This window comes from Tenebrio molitor, chromosome 9, assembly GCF_963966145.1.
Source record: "Tenebrio molitor chromosome 9, icTenMoli1.1, whole genome shotgun sequence".
Lineage (NCBI taxonomy): Eukaryota > Metazoa > Arthropoda > Insecta > Coleoptera > Tenebrionidae > Tenebrio > Tenebrio molitor.
Genome location: NC_091054.1, coordinates 11,987,627 through 12,002,231, shown reverse-complemented (window position 1 = coordinate 12,002,231; position 14,605 = coordinate 11,987,627). Strand labels below are relative to the sequence as shown.

Below are 14,605 nucleotides of genomic sequence, written 5' to 3'. Positions count from 1 at the left end.
ATCTACCTATTTTACAACAAAATTCGCTTATCTGACACAGATCGTACAGCGTCTTCTTTGTTCAGTAATACTTGGTATGTTTTCTAAGACTCCTGTTATTGTTTTTGAACAATTCTGCATCTTGCACAATATTTTTTATTATTCTAACGAAACTATGAAAATATTTGACATTAATATGAAATTGGGTATAAGTACTGTCACTTTTTCATAATGGAATATTTTCGGATTGGTTCCCTTATTTTCAGAAATAGTGTAAGGAAATTCGGTATACGGTATAAATTCTGTATGAGTTTGACGTTATAAAACATAACGACAATTTTTATAACAAAAAATGCGCTACCGCAAACTCTTTAATGCATAAATTATATCGGGTGTCCTTTTAAATTTCAAATCATAGTAGGCGTTGAAGTATCGATTGTGAACGCACTATTTTGGTTACGGATCATGGATCAGCTGTTTAAATCTTACGTTTTACACGAGTAGTGCGTTCACAATCGACTCTTCAGCGCCTACTACAAGGTGAAATTTAAAAAAACACCCGATATTATTTTATTGCAGAATTTTGTCGGCACCACGGTGGCAGGTGCTCCTCTCACCAAACTATATAAACCTGACCAGTCTATATCGGCAGTGTCGGCACATTTTTGCAACTTCCATATCAAAGGCGGCATTTCCTTGAAGCGGCTAGACCAGATGTGCGTTTTCCTGGGTTATATGCAATTAAATATGCATTTATTGTAAAATATGCTTTTATTGCTAAATATGCAATAATATGCATAATAAGAATGATGTTATTTTATTTAGAATCATCTGAAACGCCAAGATAACTTTAAAGTAATCCGAAGCTGTTTAGCAAAAAAATATGCAAATGCATATAAATCCGGCCTTTACTAATAACTCGATTATTTGCCAACGGATTTTTATGAAATTTAAATACAGATATTTTAGACGGTGAAGGTTCAATTAGTAATAATAAAATTACCTCAATTTAAAAAATGTAATTTTAACACATGTTTCCTTTATTGAAAATTAAGCGCAATTATTATTAGATTGTTAAACATTAAAAAATAGGTGTCTACACAAACAATTAACTAAATCACTCGTCTGATTCAACAAAAAGATTAGATTTTGTTGTTAAAAATGTAATCTAAATTTTGAATGTATTTGAGCAGTTACTTTTTGAAACAATTGATGAAAAGTTGCTAAGCAACATTTTGTACACCCCTTAAAACCTGTCAAAAGTGGGCGCGCTTTATTAGAAAAGTTAAACGTGTAAATTTATAAATACTCTAAGAATAGACTATAATAGCAGAAATTTCAATATTGTTGAAAAAGGAAACAATTTTTGCTTACGGAAAGCGTCGTAAGAACTTCAATAACACAGTTCGTTTTCTCGTGGAACACTATCCACATGTAGGCTTCACAAAATTTAAGGTTCAGAGAGTCGTTAATTTATTTGAAGACACAGGAAGCGTACGTGAACTAAATTACCTTGCGAAAATATACCGATCGTGTTTTAGTCCTTTATGGAAGAATTAAAGCATAAAGGATAATAAATTACGTCCAAATGTTGTCTTTACCTTTGTAAGTGTTTGTAAGGTTAGAAAGATAAACGTCAAATATGTCACCTGCGCTTGTGCGAAGAGGTGACCAAAATTCAACATTTTAAAAAGGCATGTAAAAAGTACGTTTTTAAGACTTGGGTTATTGCATTAATGGGATTTGGCTCTTCACCGTCTAAAATATCTGTATTTTAAATTTCACAAAAATCCGTTGGAAAATAACTGAAATATTAGGCTCGAAAGTCTTAACTGAGACACCCTGTACTGTAGTTTCAATTTGGTTGTAGGTCGTAAAATTTTATGGTACTTTAAGTTAAAGATCTTGCGGGGCTTATAAATCCTAGTTTACCACTAGCAGGTAATATTTTAAGCAGGGTTGTATTGTACATTTGGTATATTTGCATTGTACGGCAAACGGCACGCGCCGCTTCCCAACCTTTTCAAACCCAACCATTGTGCCCCTTAATCGTTCATAATATCCAATAAAATTTTACGACCTACAACCAAATTGAAACTACAATATATGTTTAAAACTATAGTATTGCCGTTATAACTTTTTATCTGCTCCGCCCACTAAAATTGACCAATCAGGATCAAAGCCAGATTCAATCTTTACAACTTTTCATCACATTTGCGACGTAAAAAAGTTAAGGTTAGAATTTTGCTGTCAAGTCCACAATTATTGTTTTAGGTTCTAAAAAATAAAATGTCATTAAGACAATTCGAATGTCAGAAATTTTTACTGTGTAAATCAGATCGTCTTAACAACCTATTTGATTGGTAACTAAGAAAATGAAATGGGCGGGGCAGATAAAATGTTACGTTGTCCTTTGTATAATAAGCTGTACAATTACGGCCACGGTCAGTTGTCATTCCATTGAGTTGAGCAGTAAAGTGGCCCTTAAGTATTCGTAACCTCACTTTCTGCTATTACAATCATTTTGATGCTGATTGCTGCTTGACTTACAAGAAAGCGTGCTTCCTCATTTCGTGCAATCTTGGAACAGGTATATTAGTTGCTTCCCATTTACACAGAAACTCAATAAATTCTCAGTTGTGACGTCATAACTCACTTAATGACGCGTTCCTTTTACTTGGGTTAAGTGAGTTTCAAGTGAGTTTTCTCACATCATCTGCACCGCTTCCAGACCGTGTGCTTTAGTGAGACTTGTTTACTCACATTGTTTACGCATTGGATGCGCGGTCCTTTACAAAGTGAACAATGACGTCATTATGTGAGTCTTATGTGAGTCTGCTGTGCTCACCTCAGTTGCAAATGGGAAGCGACTATTACACAAGTCTGCACTGATTTCGATGTTTGCATAAAATTGACAGTTTTTGAACAATTTCGACCCCCTGATTACGAAAATGATTTTGGTTTTGCGCTATCACGTCTAGTTTTTTCACAAATCGTTTTTTCTTAAAATTGAAATGTTCACCTAGAATGAATGAATTATTTCAAAATTTCGATATTGTAATATCGGACAACAATATGGATATTCGAAATTTCCTTGTTTCATTTGCGAGTGGGACTGCCGGGCACGAGACAAGCATTGGACTCAAAAGAAGTGGCCTTTAAGAACTAGACTTGTATCAGGAAGCAATAATAAAAAATAATTTAGTTGTATCCTAAAAAAGTAGTATTAGGTACCACCAATGGATATCAAACTCTGTTTGATGAAGCAATTTGTAAAGCCTTTTGATAAAAATGGACAATGTTTCAAGTATTAATGTACAAAGTTACCAGATCTCTCCAATGCCAAATTAAAAGAGGTTAGGACCACAAATAAGATTTTTGTACAAAGGTAATGATTTTCAAAATTCTATGAATGTTGTTGAAAGGAATGCCTGGACGGCATTTAAGAACGTCATAGAAAAATTGCTTGGAAATCACAAAGATGAAGACTACGAAAATATTGCAAGAATCATGTTTAAAAATGTTCACATCTTGGGATGTAATATGAGTTTGAAAGTGAATTTCCTCTTTTCGCACTTAAATCTTTTTCCTAAAAATCTTGGTGCTGCCAGCGAGGAACAAGGGGAACGTCTTGACCAAGATATTAAACAAATAAAGAGGTGATATCAAGTAAGATGGAGCGTATCAATGATGGTAGACTTTTGCTGGATGTTACAGCGCGATGTACCCAAAAAAAATATACAGCAGGCAATCAATTAAAAGAAGTTTCCTCACAAAGCGTTAAAGATGCCATTCTCATAAGGAATAAAAAATTTAGTTAGATTATTAACCAAGAATTATTATAAACATCTTATTTTCATAAATAAATTGCTTAATTTTTTTTTTGTTAATTGTGAAAAAACCTGACGTGATACAAAAAAATGAATTGTATTTTTGTAGTCAGGGCTCCAATGTTATACAAAATCAGGTATCAAAATCAAAACATCGATTACAAAGTTTTGTTTTGCAGGCCTGTGTTATCTGCACTTTATTGAAACCGGGTATTGGTAGCATGTTCGCAACTATTTGAATGGAAGTATGACATTGACAAATTTTTGGATGTCAATTTCAAAAGTCATAATGACAATAAAGCATGGACTACGTGGCCGCAATTGTAGTATGCGAAAAGAGTTGTATGTAAGACAAAAATAATACAGGATCATTATAAATGATTGTAGTCGAAGCAAGCCATGCGCATGTTATGAAATTTTTGCCGCCTCACTGTGAACTGTCAATTTTTGTTACTGTCAGTGTCATTTTTTAGGTGAAAAGTGCGGTGATTAGAATTCTATTTATTCCTTTCTAAATTAACGATTGAAACTAAAAATATTGAGTTTTTTTGCAACCAATTTAACTCCTGTGTGTGAACGGTGTGTATTCATCATTTTTTATATGGCGGCAACCATAAATTCTACTTTCAGTTTTACGCCAACTTGAACTACAATCAGTTATAATGATCCTGTATATAAAGTCTCCGTGTAGCCAATTTCTTAATTATACACGTATTTTAATATTTTAATCATTAGAACAATAGATGTGGAGATATTTTCTGTCAATTCATGTTTGACAGTTCTCACGCGCTGTAATATCGCGCGTTCAAATGAAATCCTGGGCTGGCAAGGGGTTGGAAACCGTCAACTGTTGTGCTTTTTTAAAGCGTAGATTAATTGGTGTATGTTGAGAGCTAACCTAAAATTTAAAGCCAAAAAAATTTTTCTTTTTTTCTCTCTTTGCAATGTTTTACATTAAAAATAGAATAAATTAACGATTCCTATTCTCGAAGCAAATATCTAAGGGCACTATTTGCTGAAAACAAACATGTTCAATTATGTCCCGATTAAACATAAACAAATGTCATTCTTGTCAAACCGCGGGAAATTCAAACTTTACACTGTTCTAAACGGATTAATTTTTCCAACGTCTACTCAGCCCAGGATTTCATTTGAAGGCCCGATACGTACGATTGATTCTAGTTACTTAAATATTTTTCACAACTCTTCAGTAGTTAACAGAAATATCCTAGTATACTAGATAGTTATATACCGAGACAGTAGGATTTAGATGAAGTCGTGCATTCGGAGCTGTAACAGTAACAACCACTTTTAAACGGCAAGTTCACCGGAGTGCAGCAGTATATTTTATGTGGAACTTCAGGCAATTCTAAATCCATTAAAGTTTGTATTAAACAGTGTGAACAGTTAAGTCCTATAAATGTCATTTGTCAGGCTCACTTAGTGCCCTTCAATAGCTTGGGTTAATTGACAACACTTGCCCAATCTTAATACACTTTCTTGAAGAAAAAAAAGAGTGTGTGCTTAAGACCGCACGACAAAAGTGAAAACTTCTATGATACTCGTTACTGATTTTAAGTAATATGTATCTATTCTATAAAAAATATATAATTATGGATGACTTGGAGGAATAAGGAGCAAGGCATAAATAAGTAATATTATTTAAATCCAATGCTGTTTTTAAATGAACATCAAAAATCTGTATTTTTCAATAGAAACTGCAAATACGTCTGCTTTTAGAGATACACTCTGGCAAAATTTGTGAGGTTAGGTTTGGATGTTTAAGTTTTATTTTCTTGACGATGATATTGAACACAACACAAGTTTTCATAGCAATACCGTGTATTATGATAATTTGTCCATTTTCCTCTTCACATTTTGCCACATAAATTTTTCCAATAGACGAATTGTTGAAGAAATATAATTGAAAATTACGTATTAAATCCTACATTCATCTGTAAACTTACAATATTTGTCTCTCCTCAAAGTTGGCGTTGAAGTGTCGTCAGTCTGCAGAGTAAAAACACAAACAACGCAAAAAGTGAGGTTAGATTTAAACAGCTGATCCGTAATCGGTAATCCGTGTTGCGTTCACAACCGACTCTTCAACGCCTACTTTGAGGATAAATTTAAATGAACACCTGATATCTATTAGGTACCACTCAACAACCTAGTCTGGGTGATAGTATCGCGATTACAACTAGGTCGCACACGGTTGGCACGTGACTGGATTCTAAACCGCCATGATGTCTTTGTGAAGTGTGTTGCTCAACTCTTATAGCAGAGCACATTCTGTAAAGTTTGTTCCCGAATCAAAATTAAAAAGAAATCGATATAATCCAACCTCCTGCAATTGGAAATCGTTACTAGAACAAAATCGAACCAGACTTCTGTCTTGATGATATCTAGAGAAGACTTATATTTAACAAACTTCAAAGAGTTGTTTACATGGAAGTGTGTATGCTTTTAAAGTTAATTGCTGAAAACATAAACAGGGAATTATGAAATTTAAATAAAAAGTAAGCTTCCAAATTAACTTAATGTGAAAGCTTTTACGAACTTTACATTTTTTAAATTTCAATTGATACGCTCCTGTCAAATAACATCTGCTTTCATTCTTGACCTAGCTGGTAACAGACACATTTTTAATTGACTAGTACATAATTGTCATTTTATTTTGATTCAAGTTGTGGCTTTTACTAATAGCTCTGGCTGCAGCACAACTTTGAGATTACCACGAGAGCTGCTCTAAACTTTGTCATCGCTAATCTAACCGGCGTTAAGACATGTAATGCTTGAACGCATAGGAAGCAAACTAAAACCACGTGATTTACAATACACGTGGCTCTAACAGCATTATATGAAGGTGTAAGTTGTTAAAGTGTGAGGTTTCCGAACCCTAATAAAGCGAAACGAGGTCGGGGAGAACCTCACACAATCCGACCTTATTTTCGCTGGGAGTTTTCGCACCACTAGGCTTGGACTGTTTGATTCTTTTTAGAGGTAAGTGCGCAAGTGTTCCTGTGGTAATTGCGTTTTTTAAGTTAATACCTGCCAGCGCGTGATATAAATTTGGTGGATGCGCCGGGCGAGCGCTGTGTTAACTGTAATGGGATGAAAATAGGAAAATCCTGAAAGTATCGATCCCATATATAAAGTTTCTATTTTCGAGCTGAACTAACAATGCTTCCAGTTAGCTAGGGAATTTCGTCACGTCTCAACATCGTACACCTTATCCAACTTTATGACGGATTTGAATCCGGCACACGGAAGCAAGTATTGCTTGTCTTGTACTACACGACTTGAATTTGGTGGGATAATTTCAGACCGCCAACCAAATAAGGTTATAACAATTATTTGACGTGCTAAGAACAAAATGATGCAATCTTTATTTTAATTAGGTAGAATTTGTGAATGGGACAAAATTCAATTAAAATCGGCATCTACTTTTTGTATCGACCTAACCTAAAGTGTTTTAAATTGATCCGTGGGAAGTTTCGAAGACTAGAAAACTTTAAATGAAACAATTGACCACTTCTGTTGAGAGACCACTTCAGTGGTAATTTAAACATCGTTTTGCTCGGCACGGCTGACCAAAATGATTAACCAACTTTGATAAATTACATAATAATTGCTTATTGCCTTATACAGGGTGAATTTGAAATGCATCGCAATACGTAAACTGTAGTATCTTCAATAAGTGAATAAACCGAAAATGTGGTTAAACATTTTAAATTCAATTTAATTCCATCTCGAACGAGACGCTTCTGGAAGCTGTAATAAGTCGAAACATGAATAGCTGCAAAAACACTTCAAAAATACAGAGCTGCAAAAACGTACAAGAAACTGTGAATGAAAACCGAGAACCTTTTGCACCTTTTCTGCGTTGCACTTTTTAATCTTATGTGATATCAGTGGCGTACTTATGAGAGCGATAGCACAAAACTAAATGCACGTGATTTTCACAAATGGTCTGAAGATCCTAGGGTTTTAATACTCTAATGTCTTTCCATTTCAGCCTGTATATCTACGGAGACAACGATGTATAAAGTCCAGGGTGTTATTGAAAGTTGTACAGATATTTTAACCACGAGCTACTGGCTTCATGTAGAACTCGGAATTTTTTTTTTAAATGTCAAAAAATAAAATGACATTTATTTTTTCAGCTACAATTTTTTAAATTGCTTTTAGTTTTCTACGTTGTCCTACAACCTCGTAGGTAAAATTTCGGCACGTTTTAAAAATACACCCTGTATATCATGTTTTATAAAATGTACGCCAATGCGAAGTAACCTATAGGAAATATGCTTTAAAACAAGGAAACCCCATTGGTCTACGTTTTATGAAATATGATATACAGGGTGTATTTTTAAAATAAAAAGCAATTAAAAAAATGTAGCTCAAAAAATAAATGTCATTTTATTTTTTGACAGCATTTTTTAGATATTTTTTCCGAGTTCTACATGAAGCCAGTAGCTCGTGGTTAAAATATCTGTACAACTTTCAACTTTCAATAACACCCTGTATAGACAATCGTCTAGAAGGTGCATCTTAAGCGAATTGGTTGCACTATTACAGGAATTGTTGGGTTAAAAAAATCAATATTTCAGTGTACTTTCATTGTAAAAGAATATTTGTTTCGTTTCAACCACGCTTGACAAGCCACGTTGTTCAACTTCGGCAAAATTTCTGCTTCGTAAGGGCTTCTGCTTTATTTTATCGCAACTGTGTCGGTGTAGTGTCGTCGTAGTTTCGTATAGATTTGGCACTTTTATTGCTAAGATTTAATAAAGAATCATTGTTTCCGCTTGTGGACAATAAATTAGAACGTTTTTATTTATATTTAGGATTCTTTTTATGACTTTTTATGTGTTTATTTTGACGGATATAGATGTCGAGGAAATGCAGTAGACTTATAAATTAATTATGCAGGATGTAGAGCTGAATAGGTGGGCGGTGGTACTTTTTGTGGTCGTAAAATTCCTTGCTACATTTATTGCTTTATTTATTTATTCAGATTTTTGTCTACATTTCAATCGATAAAGATATCACCCGAAAGAATAAGAAATTTGTAGATATTATTTGCCGATTAAAAGAAAAAGGAAATGAGCAATTGTAAAAGCATGTATCTAACAATATTCCAATATCGTTTACATCAAAGTAAACAATTTTTGTTTTATTCTGCTTAAGTAAGCAGAGGAAACACAAAATTACATCTTTCATATTTTATATTAAATCTACGACATTATCTTAAAATTAAATACCACGGACATGAAATATTATGTACATACCGTTATTATTGTAATTTTCATTTCTGATCATAGTGAATAACATTACGACTTCTTGCAATTAAACGCAAACAAATAATTGTTGACGCAAGTTTGGATAGCTATCGCTATCGTCCTCACGTCCTGGTTCTATGAATATAGATGCTTTCCAGATAACACTTATTGAATAAAATTGCTGTTGGTTAAATTGTATTGCGTTGCAACGGCTTATACAGGGTGATTTTGAAAGTTGTGCAGATATTTTAATCACGAGCTACTCTCTTCATGTAGAACTCGAAAAAAATATTTAAAAAATTTTATGTCAAAAAATAAAATAACATTTATTTTTTGAGCTAGAATTTTTTTTATTGCTTTTAGTTTTCTACGTTGTCCTACAACTACGTAGGTAAAATTTCGGCACATTTTAAAAATATACCCTTGTATATCATGTTTTACAAAAATGTACGCCAATGCGAAGTAACCTATAGGAAATATGCTTTAAAACAAGGAAACCGCATTGCTGTACGTTTTATAAAATATGATATACAGGGTGTATTTTTAAAATGTGCCGAAATTTTACCTACGAGGTTGTTTGACAACGTAGAAGACTAAAAGCAATTAAAAAAAATTTTAGCTCAAAAAATAAATGTCATTTTATTTTTTGACAGAATTTTTTAAACATTTTTTCCGAGTTCTACATCAAACCAGTAGTTCGTGATTAAAATGTCTGCACAACTTTCAAAATCATCCTGTACAATTAAATCTCAACAATAATTTGCAAGCTTTTATATGCAATTTTTTAAATCTAAATATCTACTCTCATGTCTCGAAATATTTTTATTTGTTACAGTTTACATGGACTGGTGAAGTGATAATACACTAACCAATTATATACCAAAATATAGTTCCATTTTATTTTCACCCCTGTATAAAATTCTTTGTCAAATAAAAATATTTTACAAATAAACAGTCGCTCTAGAAATCCAGCCTTTAATTAGGCCGAGTAAAATATACGCCAACAGGCAATTTCTGTCATTTTATCACGATCATAATTACAACATCCAGTCCAACAACGCTAAATACGATTATTTTTTCTCATTATAGAGGGAGAGATAGTAGTAATTTTTTCCTGTCCATGTCCGCTTAAATGAACGAGGCGCGTTTTTATCTCGATACGTCAGCCCCATCTTTTTACAACAAAACACCACTGTACTTACATAAAACGTTAAGGGTGATATGACGTGTGTCAGGTTGGCCGACGCCGTTATCGGCAGAGCATTGATATTGGCCGGCGGAATGGCGGTCAGCATGTTGAATTACGAGAGATAAACCGGAAACCGAACGTTCTCCACTTGGTAGAACGTTGTTCTTCCTGGTCCAGGCGACTGTCGGTACGGGATTGCCCGAAGCTCGGCATTCCATTTTCACTGTAGCACCCTGGAGGACTTCCAATGGGCCGGTGTGGGAGACGTAATGGATGCGGGGGGGCACTGAAAGAAGCACAAACTCATAAACGGGAATACAGACATCTGTGCGATATTTCTCGTTTCATTTTAATTTCTGTTGGGTAGTTGGCAAAATAACTAGTGTTGTTTTTGCTAATTTGTAATCAGCGAACTGCATGAATGTTAATTTGTATTGTGTTGAAAATGTTGACAAATAATACAACACGAGTAAAAGACACGTGTCCCTAAATTTGAAAACAAATTAACACGATGTACCAAGAGTTAGGCTTGAATGTTTTTTGCAAAAAATCTGTTAAGACAATCAAATTCAAATTTAAAAAAATTCAGCTAGTTTACTTTTTCTCTGTTGCTTGACTTTAGCCCTGTAGGGTGAACGAGATGAAGCCTAGAGGGAGTCAATATTCTGTCAAATGTTTTCAATACAGAATAATTCAGGAAACAACACGAACTAATTAAGAGTTTCTACATTATTTGCCTCCAGGAATTTTCTAATTATTTAGTGCGGTGTTATCTCGTTCGGAAATAATGTTTTCCAATGTTTGAAAATGTCAAAGTCGGAACGGTGACGGAATGGTGTTTATGTAATGTTATCCTATTAGTATCTAATGGTAAGCGCAATTATACAAGGTGATTGAAAATGCAACCCATAATACATTTGGAACGTAAAGCTGGCTATGGACGCGGTAAAGATTCAGCTTTACATTCCAATTGTATTGTGGGTTGCATTTTAAATTCCGTCGGGCTCATTATCACTCATTTTGTAATTTTCCTAATATTTATTGTTTGCAGATGAATTAATTTTTTTTAGTTGATTATTGTCCTTCAGTATTGCTCAGCGAATTATACCGGATTACATCGAGAAGCTCACTTCAGCTTTGACGAAGACAGAAAATAAATTTCAATAACCCAACTCCCACCAATCTGTTTTGTCTTTTGTTTTTCTGGTGTTATCGTTTTCTTTTTGAAGTGTTTATGATATGATGACCTGTATACCCCCTAAAGCGACGACCCATGGTCGGGAGAAATTTATTGCAAACAGGGGAGAACCTGATAAAAGGCCTATTTGTTACGTGTTAAGGCCTTGTAGTTTTATTTGCTTCACCTATATTGCGTCCTTGACTTTACCACATACAGCGTGTGCTAACAATAAGTCTCTCAATTTGCTCTTACAAAAACTACATTCTTAATTTTTCCACTAACTCAAATTGTTCACATGATTCGCTTCTATTTTATCCACGTTACATAAATAATTGGAAAATTAAACTAGAATTTATAACACTGTATTCTCTCTAACCTGTTTAAAATGTCACTAAAATGTATTGTATTTATTTTTAGACTAATACGTTTTCCTATGAGAAAAAGGAAATGGATTATATCATTATTGGCGGAATCAGGTCGATCAATACGTGTTACCTTTGATTTCTTCATTTCAGATCTTATAACAAAATACACATATATTTGTATGATTAAGTTACACTTCAGTTTACAGCCAGTCGCTTCATTAATCAAAAAACCTTCTTAAAAAGAATGAGCATAAATCAAAAACTAAATATTAGTGGAGAATATCCATGATAGAATCTTTGTTTTCCGAGGCCGATTGTTATGATAAAGTTTCACTGCATGACACGAATAACAGCTAACATTTTTAAATAAAAATATTATCGGCACCATCGATGAAAATATTTATTATAGAATCAGTCACTAATGGGATTTTAACGTCCCGGATAATACTGCTCTGCAATTTAACAATAGGTAAATCACGTAAACTAAAAAAGACCACAACAAAAGTTTTCAAACATAAACACAAACACAACATGTCCTCACCCAATATCTCCAAAGTATGTATAATTTCTCTCGGCTCCATTGTTCCCATTTGGCACGCATAATCTCCGGCATCTTGCGGTCTAACATCCTTCAATTCCAAACTATATCCTCCGCCGGATAGTTCCGGTATTCCGGGTAAGCTTGAAGAGCTCACCGGGGACGGCAGGAGTCTCACTCTCGGATCTGGGGTGACCTTCACGGGCCCCGCCGTCAAAACTGCGATGCCTCTTTTCCAAGCTAGCACGTAGCTGCCTAATTAAAATAAGAACGAGTGTCAACTCCATTAGCATTTAAATAAAATAATTACCTGATGGCGTAATTCTACACGGTAGAACTACAGTACTTCCGGTGGCTATGCGGTAAGTTTGGCCTGGAGTTACAAAAGTTGGCGGTTTTCCCTCAGGAGGCATGTCTAGGTCGTTGAGGCCAGGATAGTTTTGAGCATCTGTAATTAAGAGATAAGGTTTTAGACAGCTTCTTTGCTATATTTCAAAGTTGTGCTATTGATGGTTGGATCGCTTTAATTTGGAGAATAAAAACAAATTGCAGATTTACAAACCGTGTCGAAAGGGCTTTGATCTCCTTAATTTTATAATGCTGCCGCTGCATGCATTTGTTTGTTGCTTCTAGGTATATGTGTTTTTTGTTTTTTATTCCATACTAGCTTTTACCCGCGGCTTCGCCCGCAAATTTCAGAATGTTTTAAAATTATGTTTCTACTTTCATGTATTGTGATAAACGCAGTAATTTCAATATGAAGTTTGTCTTTTTATGAAGAATAATTAAAACTTTAGGTGACGATATACTCAGAGGATGAAATAGGGGTGAAGCGGCGAAGGTGAGGGTATTTCCAATTCGAAAAAACTGTCTTTTTTTCTTAACAGGGTTGAAAATGGTAGTAGGGGTTGGTTTTTGTAAAATTAAAGTAGACAGTAATTTGCTTCTTGTTTTGAAGATCAAGTGTACAAAATTTCATCAAGATCAGAGTAAAACTGTAGATTTGCATACAAAATATACAAACAAACAGACGTTCAGTTTTATATATATAGATTGCTGAATGCGGAAATGTCTTGTGTCAACTGTTATAAAGATCCTCACACTAAAAGCAGTTAACATATTATCACTTGAAACACTTCAAATCCTAGGAGTTGAAATGTCCACAGGCGAAAAACGAAATAACTAAATTATTATCCAATATTTAACCGGTGCCACTGTGGTGTAACACGAGTCGTCCAGTTTTCGATCTCGACTTCGTCTCGGTCATCAATCTCCAGGCTTAGCACAAAAAGACTCTCTTCTACTCTTAATGATATAATCTACAATTAAATTATTGCCGACATAAATTCAGCTGAACGAATTAGAAAACACTGGGCCAGAATAACCCTAAAACGCTCAGTTCTTTTAATTATTCTTAATAGCTAAGAGGGTTAGTAAATAAAATCATAGATCATTTTTTACAAGGTTAATTAACAGTTGAAATATTATCTCAACTGTGTCAATTAATCTTAGATCCTCTTTGGGATATATATTCAATTTAATTCCGTGCAGTGGTGAAGTTAATTTTTAATAAACATGCGACAAATGCAAACTTTTTAAGTAATTATGAAGATTAGTATCATATCTATTATTAATCTAAATTACAGAGAACTATAGACCTTCAGTGACTTTAATTAATTTACGAGAGAACTTTGATCAACTTCAGCAAGTCCAATTTAAAGTTCACAATATTATTATAATCAAGCATGCGAGTGGTGTCTTTTTTTTTAACATCCCTTAATATCTTCTCATTATGCTCTGCTAACAACCCTAATATTACACTTACGACATTTGCTCTAATTTAGAGAGTCCGTATTTCAATTAAGAAAAAATCATGAAGAATGATTGAAGATTTAAATTTAGCAGCAGCTACTAACTGCTATAGCTTTAGACAATTTGTACAAGTTTCGTATGAAACGGAGGTCCATTAAAACGCTTTAGCAAATAATTGACTTGGTGGAAAAGTGGTTATTATTTACTTTGTTAAATCGAGAATAAAAATAAACCCTTTTAACGTATTTGCACAATTTATGTGATACGAGAAATGTTATACCGATGCCACTGGATCCGTTCCTTAATCAAGAAAAAAAGATTTCGTTTCCACAAAATTGCAAAGCTCAAGAATTCGACTTCACCAACAATATTCAATACATCGAAACCCAACCCCTTAGGTATTGAGTTATGTATTAAATCCTTGCGGAAT

The 14,605-nt window shown here is 34.0% G+C and overlaps 1 protein-coding gene across 1 annotated transcript in view; it reads right to left on the bottom strand.

Annotated features, from left to right (window-relative positions):
- Nucleotides 1-14,605, bottom strand: part of LOC138138757 (protein amalgam-like) — an 80,801-nt gene that overhangs the window by 11,092 nt on the left and 55,104 nt on the right. Inside the window, exons 2-4 of the mRNA XM_069058768.1 lie at nucleotides 12,674-12,811; nucleotides 12,367-12,618; nucleotides 10,294-10,566 (exon numbers count right to left, since the gene is read on the bottom strand). Coding sequence (XP_068914869.1) covers nucleotides 10,294-10,566; nucleotides 12,367-12,618; nucleotides 12,674-12,811 — 663 coding nt within the window. The remainder of the gene's footprint in view (nucleotides 1-10,293; nucleotides 10,567-12,366; nucleotides 12,619-12,673; nucleotides 12,812-14,605) is intronic.